The sequence below is a fragment of the Lepidochelys kempii genome, chromosome 6, assembly GCF_965140265.1.
Source record: "Lepidochelys kempii isolate rLepKem1 chromosome 6, rLepKem1.hap2, whole genome shotgun sequence".
Taxonomy (NCBI): domain Eukaryota; kingdom Metazoa; phylum Chordata; order Testudines; family Cheloniidae; genus Lepidochelys; species Lepidochelys kempii.
In genome coordinates, this window is record NC_133261.1 from 84,202,331 (window position 1) to 84,219,902 (window position 17,572).

A 17,572-nucleotide genomic window follows, 5' to 3' on the forward strand; every position below is an offset into this window, starting at 1 on the left:
CTGGAATGCCCTCCTCAGCCACTGAGTCACTTCCTCTTAAAGCTTCACCTTAAAACCTTCATGGTTACTTTAACCTGTGCTAAACCCGGCTCCCCTTTCCATATTAGCAGATTCTTCAATTCTCCACTGACTGTAGTTATTAATCTGCAAGAACACATATTTAACCAAGTCAGCCTTTTTCTCTTACTCAACTCCATCTTTATGTGATATTTTCTCCTTTCACGTCCCTGGATCAAACTATGTTATCTGATATCTTTCTGCATGTCATCATAAAGCATTCTGTGGTACTACATGTGAAGGACCTACTATTAAAAAAAAGTATTAACAAGGTCATTTTAAAGAATTCATCTCCCTGTTTAATAACAGAAACGAGTGGAAGATAGTGAGACCTCAAACAAATTTCACTAGTTATCAATATCCAGCGAAGAGTGGGAAAGATAGTTGCTCTTAAAAATATGATTAACTCTTTGGCAATGTCAATACATAATTTTGAGATCCTGTGGTTTCATTGTTGTTTCAATAGACATGCAGTGCTCCTTGGTAGTTAAGAAACTGGGATAAACTTTTTGCTCCTTGTTCCTTCCCTGATTTCCCTATATGAGTAGGGACTTTTGGGGTTTGGGATTTTCTTGCGAGTACTTGGTCCTCAAGTTGAAGGCCATGTCTTCTCCACCTAAGGCTACACAGAACTTACTCCAGCACCACAGCTGTTGTATCTCATATAACAGTAGATGAGGATGGTGACTATGTCAAAAATTATTATTATTGGTAAATATTAATAATGGTGCATGATGCTTTACAGAGACTTGATAATAAAGTCCTACTCCCAGGTCAGATTCAAGACTTGCAGAAAAAGGGGAGATTTATGTGAGCTCTCCTTCCTCACTGTACACTTTCCTTTATTTTGGTAATAAGATCATAGCCACATGGTCTGATTTCCAAAGAGTTCTCAATATAAAGTCATTTGTACATCAAACTTATTTGCTCTCACCATTTCATTTGTTTATATCTTCCAGATTCTCACCTTGGCTCAAGCCATTTTTGACCTTTTTCCTTCATCTGTTCTCCCCCTTCGCCCCCCCATCCTTACCTCTTATTCATCTAGACACTCCTTTATTTCACTTCACACCAGTTCCATTTCCAACTTTTCTCTTGCTGATTTTGTTCTCCAAATCATCATGCATGAGTGCATATGCTCACAAAGTACATAATGAAAACACAGCCCTCACTCCAAAACACCATATAACTGTGTATTTTAAAAAATGGGAGCTGGGCAAACCAACAAGATGTGTAATTTGTGACTTGTGCTCCTAAGTGAGTTAGGTACTTTGGCAAATCTCATCCTTAGGCAACTAAATATGTATTTAAGAGCCAAACTTTAGATTTCTATTTTTGAAAAATGTTGGTCTTATTTCGTTATATACATAATGGGTTAATAGGATTTTTAACATACCCGTCATAAACCATGGCAACAATCTCCCATACAGATATTCAGTGTCCACCTATATAATGGCAATCAAGCGATATGCAAATAGTAAAACACAAGAAGATCTTGGAGAAGAACTAGCAGAGATTCAGAATGTAAATTTGAGGACCATATAGTGCAAGTACAATGGAAAAGGAAATTCTAAAGTGTTGCCCACTTCTCATTACTGTAATTGCCCACAGCGAAGAGAATAACAGTAAACTATAGAGGTCAAGGAGCACACCAAGTCATTTGGATAACTTACTGTAACCCCCAAACCACACACAAATAAAGGAGGATGAAAACACAGCCCTGGGCAAATTGAGAATTATTTAAAAGCCTTAAAATCTGTGTTTGTTCCAGGATTTTCTTTTGTTAGATAACGTGAGGCAGTGACTGAGTTTGACCTATTGCTAGATTGATAGTTAGACCATAGAACAGCCAAATTTGAGTGTAATTCATTGATAAAAGTACTTATCATGCCAGAATCCCAAATAGACAATGGATGGAAAAGGAGGTTCAAAAATAAACAATACTGGAGCAAAACACACTAATTAGAAAACTTGTCTAAAAGTGGAAATTTCCATTAGGTTTTCAAATTGGCATTTTACATATATGTTGTGCCCCTTTAAAGTGATTAATCATTCCATGAAAGCAGCAACAGATAAAGAAAATTAATTGTGGAGAGCCCATCAGGTAAATTGTCACATCTGCAGTAATATACAGGAGCCTGCAGTGATGTATCAATGCATCTTGTATCAGCCAGTGGTAATGCTGTTTTGGGGGAAGAGAGAGGAAATATTTTATTTCATAAATACAATTCTTCACCTGAATAGAATCTCAATAATTTATTGCTTTTGTTTTAAGGTATGTTAACTTATGCTGTAAAGTAAGAACCTTTACCAAAAATTTAAATATTAGCATAACTTTGAGTAGTGTAAAACTAAAAAGTAAAGACCATGATTCTATGTATTAAAGCTAAAGCATGTTTAGTTGAACAATTAAGTAAGGGATAGGCTTACAATTCTAACATTTATTTTTAATTTTTTGCGAAGTAGTCTGATAATGAAGCATTCATGGAGTCTCTTCTTTCACAGATTAGTAATTTCTTACTCACATTTTAAGTGTAAGCCCTAAAGTATTGCAAAAAAACCCCTTTGTTTTAGAATGTGAAATAACTAAAGTGATGCCGGGTATGAGGGCAGCCGAACAGGCCACCAAAGTGGCTTCAGGTTACATACAGACGTCTGATTTGAATAAAAATTACATTAACACATAGAGACTTCCCTGAGGCAGCCTCAGGCTGTGTTCAGTTTTTGTATTTTATTTATTAGAAGTACCAAGGGATATTGGTGAAATATTTGACAAAATAAATTGCAGACAAGTTTTTGCTTCTAGTGAATAACGAGCGTTTGAAGATGATGTACATTTGTTAAAATACATATTTTAGTGCATGGGAAAGGTACTGGGTTGGTAGCTCTGGTGATTTATGTCCTTCTGTGGATACACAGAACAGATACAATTCAGGAAACCATAGTGCTGGCTTTGCCCTTCCAAGATGTCTCAACTATTATCTGGAGAGACCAGATATATTGCATATATATAACCATCTTTAGTTTTCTGTGTTAACCACGGACCTGGACTGAGTTGAGGCCAAGGTCTTGCACTTGGAGTCACTTGTGATACCTCTTAGATAATATATCTAAGAGATGCTCTACAAGGCTGTACTCTTAAATAGAGTGTAACACAGAGTACTTAGATTACTGCATTTACAGTAATTTATTTACTGTATACATCCCACTGTGTTATATCAAAAGGCATACTGCAGAGGAAATACAGAAGGGAACTAAGGTATCCTCCTTATTAAATCATTGATGAAGATAATTTATTTTAAGGGAAAGGTTACAGATATCATTTCTCACTTGTCTGATTTTTTATTTTTATTTGTAAAGTCACTGTTCTGTTTCTTACAAGTTGTCTTGCATTCTCTGTGGTTATCAGGTTTTGCTTCTCATGAAATAGAAATCAACACAAAGAAAATACCTGTCTTTATTCCCTTTCTACTGATCATATTACCTTGATATTTCCCATATTTGTCAGAAATTATCTGAGTCCTTTGAGAGGAAGGTGGAATATATAGTAACAATTTGATCATAGTGGGTGTATCCTATTTACTTAGGTTTCTGAGTTTCCAAAGCACTCCAGGTACTGCTATCAGAAACCATTAACACTGTTTAACAATCCCCTACTTATGTATGTGATTGTGTTTTGTACAATGTGATTCTTTCTGGATTAGAGAGGGATCTTGTTCATAAAATAGACCCATTTTTAAGAAGTCCAGTTCTGTTATGAGAGGCATTTTTATGAATTAAAGTACCAGTTGCAATGGTCGTTTTTGTGATGTAAACAGTTGTCCAATGGAAACTGAACTGAGACTGCATGGGCCATCAAACAGATCTCAGGTGGTTATGTCCTCTTTATGACTGAAATGAGCTAGATTTGAACTAGTGATGTAGAAATGGAAGGCTCTGCATATCATTACTCATCTCTTGAGCTTTCGAATTCCCCATATATAAAATTATCTTATTACTGAGTCATAGAATTAACTGAAGCCAAGCCAAAAACAGCATTAGTCATAATAAAAATGCATACAAAGAACATATATATGAATAGTAAGGATCACATTGTAAGAAATGCAATCACCTACATGAGTAGCTTGGAGATGGGAGAGAGAATTAGGAATTTTGCCCCAACAATATAGAGATGGAATTTTATATTTTATTTTTTTACATACACCATTTCACAGATCACTGTAACATCTTACATTTCATCAGATGTTGTAAATATATTTGTAGCTAAGAAAGAAAGAGTCTTTTTCTAACTTTTGTTTTATAGAAGCAAAACAGTGAATTAAAATCTGATTTTTCCAGAAATGTTGCATGCACGTGGTTTTTGGTTTTCATGAGTGAACTAGTCAGTTTTGTTTAAAGAAGCATTTTTAAATTTAACTACTTGGTATTGATACTCAACTTTGGCATCATTTTCAAAGCCAGATTCCTAAAGTATGCTTGTATGTTCTCAACAAAGCCCTGCATTTGTACATATAAATCAGGTAGAGTGTTATCTCCAGCTTTTGTGTGCAGAAGTATCTGTATGTGCACATTATCTGCACATGCAAAACTTGTGGGCGTCATTTTGGATACCAGCTTCGAGGCTGGTAGAAAAAGTGAGTTCTTTGGTAACCAAAATAATACTTGTACATTCCTACAGATGTTAATCAAATACTATGTAGTAAAGTGGATAATCTGCTTCAGATTTTAAAAAGAATAGGTTCAAATTCTTCTAAAGGTTGAACTTTTACTAAAGCTATGATTAACTTATATTCTATCAGTATGTTTCTACATTAGACAGTTGATAAGGATTAAAATATATATATAAATATATGATCCAAAATATTCACATGTAAAATAATCCAAAACATAAAAAAAAATATTTTAACCATCTAAAGATACAGTATCTTTAAGATCTGCCTCTTGACACAAGGATTATCTATATAAGAGGTCAGATTAATGAAGGCACTGTTAGGACTAAGGCCCACCTGCAATAGGATCCACACGTGCAGTAACTTTATATATCTATAGCTTCATGTGCATGTTTTATATTGCGTTGTTGGTAACTCAGGAAAAAAAAAAACTTCAACCGAAGCTTCTTTTCTTGGCTTGGATGTCCCTAGAGTATCCATCTAGGCCTTCCTCTGTCCTAATTCCTTTTGCCCAAAGAGATCGTTCCTACAAGGCCAGGTGGAGTTGAGAAGCTGCATCTGTCACAGTCATTTAGCACTGAACTTCAGCTGCTTTATTTAGGATTCTAACACGATGGATCAACAAAAGAGGCCTGTCACCCCAACATAAACAGGCTCTGCAGTGTTTAGAAGGGATGGAAAGATTGGCAGGTTTTCACCAGTTTGTCATCTCCACCAATGAAATCCTGCAGTAATTTACACTGCTTCCTCTACACTATTGACTTCTTTTTCATTCAGGGTACTCCACAAGTCACTACCAATTAGGGGAGAGCTTTACAGCATAGCTACGGTAAGAGCCATGCTGTCCAGGGGAAATAAGGAAATGTGGGAGGCAGGGCAAGGCAGGAGGCCGCCACATGAATCCCTTGAAATTTGCAATATCTGGGGGACATCCACAAATTTAAGTGGTGGAACTCACAGCCTTGTCAATTGGGGTGGAGTGAAGTGACATGCTCCTGCATATTTCCCTTCTCCCCCGTACTCCAGTGTAAAGTTATCTTGTTTGGGAAGCTATGGCTGTGTATTGCTCAGGGCATACTAAAGGTAGTGAGATTGTGAAGCCTGTGGTCTCTGGTTTTATTTCTCAATTAAGGTGATATTTCTATCCAAGGACAATATTTATACAGCTCTTGCTCAAGAATTCAGTCATTAAACATTTGTTGTTGTCTTTTCTTTTTTGAAGTGATGTAACTATGCCCTGGATACTTGTCTGAAATAAGTCATGTGTGCTGTGTTGGCAAGTTGATTTGTTGAATGTATATTGCATTTGTGCATGTGCACAAGTCTAATTTCCTGACTTCTATGGTTTTTGTTATATGATTTTTTCCAGTATCTATTTAAAAACTATTTATGTCACATGATGCTATTTTAAAGATTAGAAATGCCCCTAGTGCATCTTATAATAATTAAAATGTTTGTCTGTTGATTAGCAACTTTGAAAATAATATTTTTTAATCCTTTCAACTCCTTCAACTATTTATTTCGGTACTTCGTATATCAACCTTGTGATTGGCAAATGCATACTTCTGAGGTTATAAATATTGCATATATATTTACTTAGCTGTAAATAGGTCATTAATCTTCACTTGTAGGGGATGACTTCTTGCTCCAGATTTTATGACGTCATCCCCCAAACACTAACTAGTGAAGATAAATTTCATATCGAAACCTAAACTGCAATGGCTAAGGAATTACTCAGACTACACTGAGGATAATGAAATTACTTTCCTGAGATATGGGTGACCTTAATAATTGTAAGTGGCTTTGCTGTCAAGAAATAATTAGGTTACATATATCATCATAGGTAAAGTCTGTATCCTCAGAGTTATTGCATATGTGGTGTATACTGTGCCACATGTTTCATACCCTTTACTTTAAATTTATTTAATATGTTTAGCTATTATTGTGACTAATCTCTTTGTGTGCTAAGCTGTGCTGAACTGGCTAGCTAGAGACTTCCTTTCCTAACAGTGAGTGAGAAGACCAAGGACATAAAGATACACCCATCCATCAGTGCCAAAACCACCCATTCCTTCACTGAGAACAACTTAATCATCATCAAAAAATTCTAATCTCCCTTTTCTGCCTGTCATTATGTCACATGTGTTCTATTGCTTGCATTATATGTAAATGTTCACACACAGCCTTGCGGTCAAGGCAGTGGGTTAGGAAGCGGGCTTCAATTCCAAACTTTACCACAGAGTTCTGTGATTTTGGGGCAAATTACTTAATCTGTCCGGATTTAGCTCCCGGGCTATAAAAAGGGAGTTAATACTTTACACAGGGACGTGGTGAACTAATTAATGTTTATGGGGTAGCTAGATACTATGATGATGGGAACCATATAAAGTACTATAGATACTGATAGATTCACAGTACCAGTAACATTGTCCTTTTCTGTGGACTATAGTCATTTTCCATTTTTATTTTGGATTAACAAGGATAAGGATGGTGATTGTCACGTGGTCTCAGTCAATATCGAAGTATTGAAATCATGACCCAGTTTTCCAATCTTTACTCACAATGAGTAGCACTATGCGTGTAGTCATAGATTTAAATGGGATTATTCACAAGTGAGCACTACTCAGAGGGAGTAATGGTTGCATAACCGGTACCTAAATTTGTAATCAGTATTGTCTTTAAGATTGACAGAGGTTCCTGCTGAGGCCTCATCAGAATAACTGATGTATCTATGGGTAACTTCAAATACTGTATTCCAGGGAATTTCTGGTGTAATCTGAAAAATAAGAGACACACAGCAGCAGCGTTATAGGCGTGGCTCAATGAGCATTTCAGTTATACACTGTGGAAGGTATTGTCTGGCTATAGAGCCTGTCTGTGCAATGCAAACAGGACCTGTAAAAGCCCCTTAGCCATCTAGGGTAGAGTTTCTCCCTCCTGCTGTAGGCAACATGGAGGTCAGATGTAAGTGGCCTGTAGTGGGTTAGTGACGGTCCCTCCTCCTCCAGTTCAGTGGGAGGCCACTCTGCCTCATTACCCTCTGGAGCGCCGCCACCACCATCAGGATTAGGCTTTTAGGCAGGGCAGGCTCAACTAAGAGTTTTAAGGCTCAGGCCCTCAGGGAGGGCAGCCAACTGACACAGGCTTCTTGGCCTAAGTGGGGAGGCTGCCACCCCAAGGGTGGGGTTGGCAGCATGGGGGGTAGAGGACCCAGGCCCACCCTACTCCACCAGTCCCAGCCCAGGGCCCTAACAGTGGCAGTGTTCCACCAGTGGGTCAGCAAGTAGCCAACCAAAACACGCTGACATAGATTCGGGCAACCGCCCAATAAGACTAAAAAGTCTAGTTCCCTGGGCTACTTCCTGTGATCCCCTTGCTGGGTACCTGCACTCTACAGGCGTCCGCCGACTCCTCGGGATAGGCGGCAAGCGGTAGACTTGGCAGCTCTTCACTTGGGTCGGTCTCCTCCAGGGGCAGGGCATGGTGCTGCATGGGTTCAGCTCCGGGGAGCTGCAGTAGCCTGGAGACATCTGTTCCTTTCCCTGGCTCAGACTGAACTGGGTTAGAGGTTAGAAACTCTGCCTTTTATACCTCCTGTCCCACCCATTGGCTTCTGGCGGGAGGGGCAAGCCTGGCCTAGCTTTACCCACCAGGGATCACAGAGTGACTCCTCCCAGCTCCAGCTCAGTGGGAGGCCACTCCGCCTCACTACATGGCCCTTTGTAGACCCCCTTGCAATTCCTGACATCAGAAATGGGAGGCACAGAACAGAATCTCAGCCTATGTCTTTCAAAGGCCAGGAACCTGTATGTGTTAATATTCCCCTCTTGGCTCAAAGTTGGCAAGCAAATGTTTAATCAAGAAGCCCATCTTTTAAATATGTGATCAAAAAGCTGGTGGTAACCATCAGCTTAATTTTATTTGATCTACTGTGTGTATTATTAGTTCTATTAGACTGTGGAATAGTGTTCAAATGAAAGTAATGCTGTGAGTACTGGCACGTGAAACTTAAACAGGACTGGACAAAAAGAAAAACTGTATACTATTGGGAACAATCTTGCATTAGTATACAGCAGCATGAACAAGCTTATTATTATTTCTAGCGCAGCACCTAAAGAACCCAATCAAGGCCCCATTATCCAGGCAACATAGATGGCCTTTGCTCTAGAGCAGGGGTGGTCAACCTGAGCCTGAGAAGAAGCCAGAATCTACCAGTGTACATTGTCAAAGAGCCACAGTAATACATCAGCAGCCTCCCATCAGCTCCCCCACCCTCCTTCCAGTGCGTACCATCCACCAACTGCCCCAGGCACACTGGAAAGTTGCCGCCTGTAGCTCCAGCCCCGGAGTTGGTGCCAATACAAGGAGCCCCATATTAACTTCTGAAGAGCCGCATGCGGCTCCGGGGCCACAGATTGGCCACCGCTGCTCTAGAGAACTCAATCTAAGAACCTAGTTCCATGTTTGATTTTTATGGGCTGTATGCTCCCCTCTGTAGTAAAAAGGCTCAGAAAGGGCTGAGATCCACACAAATATACTACAAAAATAGCTGAATCGGTTAATACATAAAATGCTACTTAGTCATGAAGAAAAAAATGTTTATTGCCGGAAACACCTACTGAAGAGATGCAAAAAATGGGGATGAAATATTTGAGAAGATGGAGAGCCCTGCACTATTACACATATGGCAGCATCTGCGGGAGTGGCTACAATGAATGGAAGTTCAGCTAATTGTTTCCAAGTTCTTTGCAGTCTGAGATAGCACCCGCTCATCTTCAGCATTTGCAAATGGTCAAAGTATGCTGAAATATCTATTGAAAAGGTAGTATTGTGTGGATTTTTGCTGATGGCATGTTAATGCTGCTTAAAGCTGTTCTGATTTATTCTGTTTTCTGAATTGCTTCCCTTTCAACTTTCTGTATTAATGTACGTTGTTTTTCCAGGATAGCATGTGTTGTATTAGGGTTTTCCCCTGACTTCTCTCTGACTTTTCCTTAGGCCACACCTCCTTGCTGGAATTTGCAGATCTTATGGAACCATTTTTTGATGATACAGCTTAGTAAAGCACCAGGTAGGCAGCATGACTTGTGGGTTAGAATTTCGAGACAGCTTTTGCAGCAAGTGGCTGCACTTTTAACACACGAACCACAGGAGCATACAGGCCAGTAAGTCCAAACAGCTAGAGAAAGACAGATGGAAAACATTACTGCGGCTGGTTTCTGGTATTTAAATCTTATTTAAGATTAAATAAGATTTAAATACCAGAAACCAGCATTAATCTTATATATTGGTAGGATACTGACTGTGCGAATTGCTGATTCAAAGTATCCATATTGGTTAGGATGCTCGCAGAAAAATGTGCAAGTAGTCTTGTTTTCAAGGGGAAATTGTCCATTGCAGTCCACAGAACTCTTAATGGGAAATCAACTATTATTGCTAAAGTGGGTCTCTGTTGTATATTTTGCACTCACATTTGCATGGAAAAATGGAAGTTGTGCTGGGGGAATGAGAGCAGAATATGCTTTAGACATTTACACTGTGTATATGGGGCCAATTTCGAGCACTAAACTTCCACTTAAGCAGATGTATATGGAAACTAAAAAAGTAAGGTAAATATGTGAATATGCTCTGGCCAACTGCAAACATCCCTGGAGATTAATCCACAAGAGTAATCTTCATGTGTGCACATTTTAAAAGATACTTTTTGAGAACCATTCTGGTAGTGTGGGTCCCAGCCCAGCAGTGGGTAACAGGAAGTTTCTAGATGGACTGCAATGGCCAGGACCAGATTAATCCATATCTGGGCCCTGGCCTTTGCAAACATACTCTTCCCAGCCCAGTGCAGAGTTGAGGCCCTTGCAGAGGAGGGCAAAGAGGAAGGAGTAGAGTTGTTAGAGCAAGGTCACCCTGCAATGGCAGCTGCTGTCCCACAGGTCTGGGCCCAGCTCCCCATTCCGGCATTGCGAACTGGTGCACAGAGGCTCAGCGCCATGTTGCTCAGCGCAATGCCACTCACTTAGGTTTGGTTCAGCTGCCCCTCTGTCATGATGGAGGGGCGGCCGGACCTGACCTGAATGGGACTTCAACCCCATGCACCAGGTCACAATGCTTAGAGCAGGGCCCAGCCATGCAGGACAGGAGCCCTCACTGTGGGGTGAGTACAGGGCAGACTCACTCTCCAACCACCCCCACCAGGGCCAGGCCAGGATTAGGGTTGTGATAGTCGGGGCAGACTGGTGCATATACGTAATGGCAAATCATAAAAACAGAAAAACGCAGTTGGTAGGTTGTCTTAGTAAAATGTTTGGGAAGCACTGCACTACCAGACCACCGGGCCAATGAGGTGAAAGGTGGCTACACCCTTGTCACGTAGGCCCCCCTTTCTCAATATCTACAATCTTTTTTGTAGGTTTAGAGAAGTCCAAGATCAGGGGAACAATCTGTTCTGTGCTTTCCTGTGACCCAAGGTTGTTCCTGCAAACACATAGACATAATTACTAGCCAGAATTCGACCCTTGAAACCCATTGTGCACACTGGAGAGGAAAATGTTGCCCTACATTTACAGTTTCTAATGGAATTAAAATCCTTTAACATTCATATGCTGATTTCTGCCAGTGTGGAATAGCACCTATGTATATGGTTAATGCTTTTAAGAGAGAATACCCTGAAGTAAGTAGTGTTTACTAAGCGTTTACAAGGAAATTTGGTTGGAGAGAAGGCACAGCATATCAGTTAACTGCACAAATACTAAACTCAGACTAATTCTACACCATGCTCAACAAGTTTAACACCGATATTAACATACTGATTCTCACACTAAGTTATGTTATCCCATTTGAAGTCTCTTCCTTACTAGTAAAATGATGATACTTGCCCTTACAGCAAGAATCTGAAAATATTTAGGTTGCTATCTTTGGTGTTATTGCACAGAAGAAGATTCTTGGTCGGGCTTCGGCTCAGTCAGCACTTTCATACAATAGTGAGTTCAAATTAAAAACACCAACAATATTAGGAAAGACAATGGGCTTGATTTTCTTCTTGCTTACATCAGTTGTACACTGACATCAGACCCAGTGAATACAAAATTCAACACCAACTACATGCTTCTTCAAAGTGTTTTATGACTCCCATGTATTTTTTGTTGTTGTTTTCTTCAGAAATACAGTTCCTGCTTACCTACCTCCTGTAACAGAGACTATTTCTGAGCCAAACAGAAAAATGATAAAGTTTTTTCTCATGGTGAACAAACAAGGTCAAACAAGACTCTCCAGGTATTACGAACATGTGGAAATTCATAAGCGGACAATGCTGGAAGCTGAAGTAATCAAAAATTGCCTCTCTCGTTCAAAAGAGCAAGTATGTTTTTTGTTCTGATCTAGCCATTTTATTTGAAATGGAACCAAGAAAAGAATATTACACAGTGAACTACACTCAAGAAATATTATAATGTTTTGTGTTAGGTTTTGCTGCCAAGGTATTTCTTGACATGAAAGTTCATATGTAAATCTATTTTCTTTTTCACTACAGTTGGTCTATTATAAATGTAGTGCAGGTTCTCTCAGGAAAACCCATTTTTTCCCCAAACATGCTATAGCAATTGACATATGCATGCTATTGCTAACTAAGAGGAACAAAACTTGTGCTTCTCTTTAATGCTAACACTGCTCTGTGTTCCTGAAATTGCCAATATTTTGTCCATGCAACCTTCCTCAAGGTCAGATAATGTGCCATATTCTAGATGAATTACTACGGAATTCTGTCCTGATTTGGTATATGGTTTCTAAGTTATCCAACTCCAGAGCTGATGAGTGAAAGCACAATTGTTTTTTCTGATAGAACTTGAATTACTTTGGGGGATTTTTTTTTTTAATATCTTCTATTTTACCTGATACAAAAGTCCCTCTTTTTACACAGATTTTAGAGAATTCTAGACATGCTCTACAAGGATATGGTACCTGAAGTTTAGAGGGCTCATCAACTCATGTATGAGCCAATATTCCTAACCATGTATCAATATATGATAGTGACACAGGTACCTGTACCTTTGTTAGCTCTGTATTGGTTTATTCCTATACATTTTATATTCTGCTGCATGTGAAAACCATTCAAAGGCTTCAACCAGTGTAGAATCTGTCTGCCCGCTCACCACAGTGGTGCTTCTCTCAGGGAGATCCTTACACGTATTCTCTGCAGCCTGCACTAGCTCTCTGTTGTTTTTGGGTGCAAGTCAAGGTGTTAGTTCTGATGTGTAAAGCACTAAATAGTCTGGATGGAATCCTGGCCCTATTGAAGCAATGGGAGTTTTGCCATTGAGTTCAATAGAGCTCAGATTTCACTCATTTAGCCCTGGTTACCTCATAGTCCATGTCTCTCATCATATGATATTGCAGTAACTGAGACCAGCTGAAGTGCTTTAACCTACTAGTACGCCTAGTTAAACTGGGAATGGGCTCGAGGCAGTGCCTTTCCAGAGGCTGGTGCTCAGCTCTGGAATTCACTTCCCTATTTGGTCAAGTGCGTTGACTTTAGGGTGTTCTTCTCTTCTCCCAACTTTTAAGGGAAGGTGAGTTGAAGGAGAAAGTTATTACGCCTGATTGTCTGGGAGAATGTTATTGTTGATTTTAGTGGGACTAATTGCATAGAATAGTACTATTCAATGTACATAAGATAACAGACTATGGCTGTTTGGGATTTGTGAATTTTCCTTTCCCACGGATGTTCTATTGCCTCAGAAGCAACATCTCACATGGTTTTTGGGTATAATATACAAGATTGAAAATAAGTGTCAACCAGCTGGTGGCAAAGTGACCAAGATAGCATGTGTATTAGTTCTATGACAGTAATAGAGAGTTATTTATTTCTCCTGTGTTAGAAGTTGTCTAACTTCTTTTCTGACCAAAAAAAAGTAAAATGTAAATAATTAACAACAGAAGAGCCGTACATATCCATTGTATGTCATTATTCTATTTGTATCTATGCAGGGGCTAAAAGTAAGTGGTTATTGTATACTGCATAGGCAAGTGTTTTTCAGGTTGGAAACCTGGTTTTCTTACAGAGGATTCCACCTCTTCCTAGGGAGGCTGAAAATTCCAGGGCAAAGGAGAAGAGGAATATATTTTTCTCCTTTTCCTAGTTACTTTTACTGGACCTAGCACATTGACCTTTATATAATAGATATAAACTATCACAGCTCTGCCAAGCTGTAATGGATGCAGTCATGCCAGCCCTAAGGATTCAAAAATCATGAGTCAGACCCTTTAAATCATAAGATTGTTTTTTAAAATCTCATGATTTTGAAGACAAACTTTTGGTCTTATTTCCTTTCTGGTTTTTGAGCATTTGAGTTTCATGTTTTCAGACTTCCATCTGCAGCCACAAAGATTATAAACATATCTTTTAATTTTTTTAATGAAAACTGGGATACTCATGTAATTACATGGCTCCAGGAGTTGGGTCTTTAAGAAAAACACCAAATATTTCAATACTCAATAAAATTGCAAGATTTGACAATTCTGCACAGATGTCAGGTCTTTGCAGCTCAGTTTCCCACTGGGGGAGAAATCAATTACATGGAATGTGGGTATATTTTTACTGCAACTTGTGTACAGAGTGTAAAATAAACCAGTCCCAGGACAGAAGTGGCCAGACAGCACACAGGAAATCCCATCTTTCCAGAATCTCAGCAAAGACACCATTGCCCAGTTCCCAGGAAGTAATTTTGCCTCAATAATATACTCTAATTAGAGTGATTAAGGTTGAGAGCAAACTCTGCTGCTGTTCGCAACCGCTCCCCTAAAATAATCAGAAAACTAACAACAATACAGCCTTTTTTTAAAAAAAGATTTAACAGTGCTCACATTTGAAGAAAAAGCATCTTGTGACACTATGTGTAACAGCATCATCTGGTGACTCATGCCATAACAATATAGATTATGAAATAGATGTTTATGTTTTCTGGTTTTTCCTCCCACAAGTCTAAGGATAGATAGCAAGAAGTGGAAACCCATTGCCCTCATATCATCTATAATATAGGTATAATTTTCTACCTGACAATTGTGTCCTGTCATCTTCTAAAATGTTTTTGTTTGGAGAGGTAAGGGAAGACAAGAGGGATGCCCAACGGATCTGCTGTGTAATCTTGAGCAAATCATTTTACCTCTGTGTGCCTCAAGTTTTTCATCTGTGAAGTGTGAATAAAACTCTCCTTGATGTAAAGTGCTTTGAGATCCACAGATGAAAAGCCCTATCTACTAACTTAATATTTTATTAATTTCCTTTACCTCCGGAGGGAGATTGTGGGGTGAAGACTGAGACACTCTTTGTACTTTGTGGACCTGATTTTTCTGTCCTTTACACCAGTGTAAGTCAGGAGTAACTGTTAAAAGTTAACAAGTTACACTCATGAAACTTCTGTAAATGAGAGACGGGGCCCTATGTGTGTAAACTACAGTATATATAATAAGCATGTTGTGTATAGTAATAAATTAGGTCTAATGTGGCAGTTACTGTTTAACCATTTGCATTTTTATCTAGTGCTCTTTCATTGAATATAAGGATTTTAAGCTGGTGTACCGACAATATGCAGCCCTTTTTATAGTGGTTGGAATCAGTGAAACAGAGGTAAGAGATTACATTTTTTCACAGACTAAATGTAAAGAGAAATGTGGATTTAAATTAATCTTTGAATATGCCTCTGTAGGCAGTCGTGGCCATCCCTCCACATCCACCTCTGCGGAGGGCCGACTCCTTGCAGTCTGGTCTGCTAGAGGGAATTAGCGGTACTCCCCCAAATTGACATGTTGGGCTGACCTTTTATACTTCCTCTTCCTGTCCTGCCCCCCTCTGCTTCCAACCTGTGGGGCGTGGTCCTGGCTCCACCCACCAGGCTGCTTGTGACGTTCCCTCCACCACTGAGGGAGGCCACACCTCCTCACTACAGCCTCCAATTCCATCTTCTTTCCCCAATGCAGTTTCACAATTTCAAGGTGTTGTTCTGAAAGCACCCTTATTTCTATCAGATAAAAAGTGGTGTGGAGGGAAAGAAAGAAGTAGTATCTTTGGACTTCATACTATTTCAGCACGTGCAGTTTCCCAATGAGTCTGCTACTAATAGTATCTTGCAAACTGATACTTGGTGGATGGAGTTGCGGTTTTTCAACAAATATCAGCATCATTACAGCCAAGTCAAATGCCTGGTCTATGGTGCTGTCCCAACTGCTCATTGTGCTAGATGTCACTGGTCAGGACAACTGGGTCCAGAAAAGCAAGCAGCTGCCATTCTGACAGGCTATGCCGACGTAGTGTTCTTGGTGAGCAAAAGAAGTGCTGTGATTGATATTTACTATTATTTTAGGAAAACAATTAAATCATGTGCTTACGTCCATTTCTGATGAGAGCAACACTTAAGCACATGCTTACCTTTAATTTTCAGTGGGAATTAAGCACATGTTTAAGTGCTGGCCTGAATAACTTTGATTTCCCAAACTGGAGACATAGTCAATAAAACCAAGTAGGATACTTCCCAATCTGTCCCTAACTCTTGTAACTTGGTATTTTTCTTTCAAGTCATCTTAAACAAAAATCAGCCAGTTACAGGATTATGGCCAGATTTGAAAGTACCTACTCGATTTTGTACTAAATTCTTACACAAGGCAAAAAAACTCTCAGCAAAATTTCAGATTTGGCCCCTTGAGTAAAAACTGCATTGGCTCACAATAGGGTTTTTTGGTGTGTGTGTGGGGGGGGAGGGGGAGGGAGAGGTTGGGGGTGTTTTTTGGTTTGTTTTTTGGAGGCAAGGTGATTTGCCACTTGTGAGCCATTTTGGCCAATTCAAGACCTAGAATCTGTTCTCAAGGAAGTTCTGGTAGCCAGGCCTATGAACTCTCACAATGAGTGTGTCTGCACAAGGATTATTTTGCTAAAATTTTCCCCCAAGTATAGACAGAGCTCCAGGTGATATGTCACCTAACCTGGCTCAGTGCAGGCCAATATGTCATAGCGCTTAAAACACCCGCAGCTGATGGTTCTTTTTGTAAACCGGCCCTCCCAGTGGTTGAGCTGAATCAGCGTGAACAACAATCATAAATTTTAGCAAGTTTCCCAGTTCAGAGAAGACCAGTGTGATTGTGCACAGTGGAAGTAATGGAAATACTTGTACTTTACTGTTGAGTGGGATAGCGAGGAGAAAGAGATGGCTAAGATCTTTTGCTGGCTATAGGGAAGTCTTGTCTACACTGCTAAGTTTAGTGCCCATTTTCCAGTTCCACCAGTGTTGGCAATGGTGTCATTGCTAATGTACACCAGATTTGAGCATTTAGCAGTGTTTTTTATGTAATAGTCTACACTTTGGTATTTCATGACATTGTCCTGACAATGCCTGAGTCCACTCTACATTAGTGTTCATGCTGTTTCAGCAGCACTAGGTCTGTAAGCTGAATACAAAAGCTTGTAATATTGCCATGGCCACATGCCAAGGAGGATAGTGGCTGCTCATTGCTGTAATGACTTCTTCTAGGTCAGCCGTAGAGTTGTACTGGCGTACACCTTAAGCAGGTTGTTCGGCTTTGATATAGAACATAATAATGATCTATGTACATTTCTACAGGTACTACTAAGAGAGGCTAAGCTTACATACTTATTTGTGCTACTCACTATTTATTTTCTACTTGATTTCAAAGAAGCATGCATCTCATATTAAAATAAAATGTGAATGAGTAGCATATCTTCTATCAATTTAATATTTTACTTGCTTTCAATTTATATTTCAGAACGAGATGGCTGTATATGAACTAATTCATAATTTTGTGGAGGTTTTGGACAGATATTTCAGCAGAGTGGTGAGTGA

The 17,572-nt window shown here is 39.5% G+C and overlaps 1 protein-coding gene across 6 annotated transcripts in view; it reads left to right on the plus strand.

Moving 5' to 3' along the window:
- The window catches only part of AP4S1 (adaptor related protein complex 4 subunit sigma 1), a 36,970-nt gene that overhangs the window by 3,478 nt on the left and 15,920 nt on the right, over window positions 1-17,572 (plus strand). For 4 of the 6 annotated variants that reach the window (XM_073348951.1, XM_073348953.1, XM_073348950.1 and 1 more), the window contains exons 2-6: window positions 9,726-9,798; window positions 11,886-12,084; window positions 15,262-15,348; window positions 15,747-16,037; window positions 17,496-17,564. In XM_073348951.1, coding sequence (XP_073205052.1) covers window positions 11,947-12,084; window positions 15,262-15,348; window positions 15,747-16,037; window positions 17,496-17,564 — 585 coding nt within the window. In that variant the 5' untranslated portion in view covers window positions 9,726-9,798; window positions 11,886-11,946. The remainder of the gene's footprint in view (window positions 1-9,725; window positions 9,799-11,885; window positions 12,085-15,261; window positions 15,349-15,746; window positions 16,038-17,495; window positions 17,565-17,572) is intronic. The other 2 variants (XM_073348956.1, XM_073348955.1) reach the window with 1 other exon arrangement.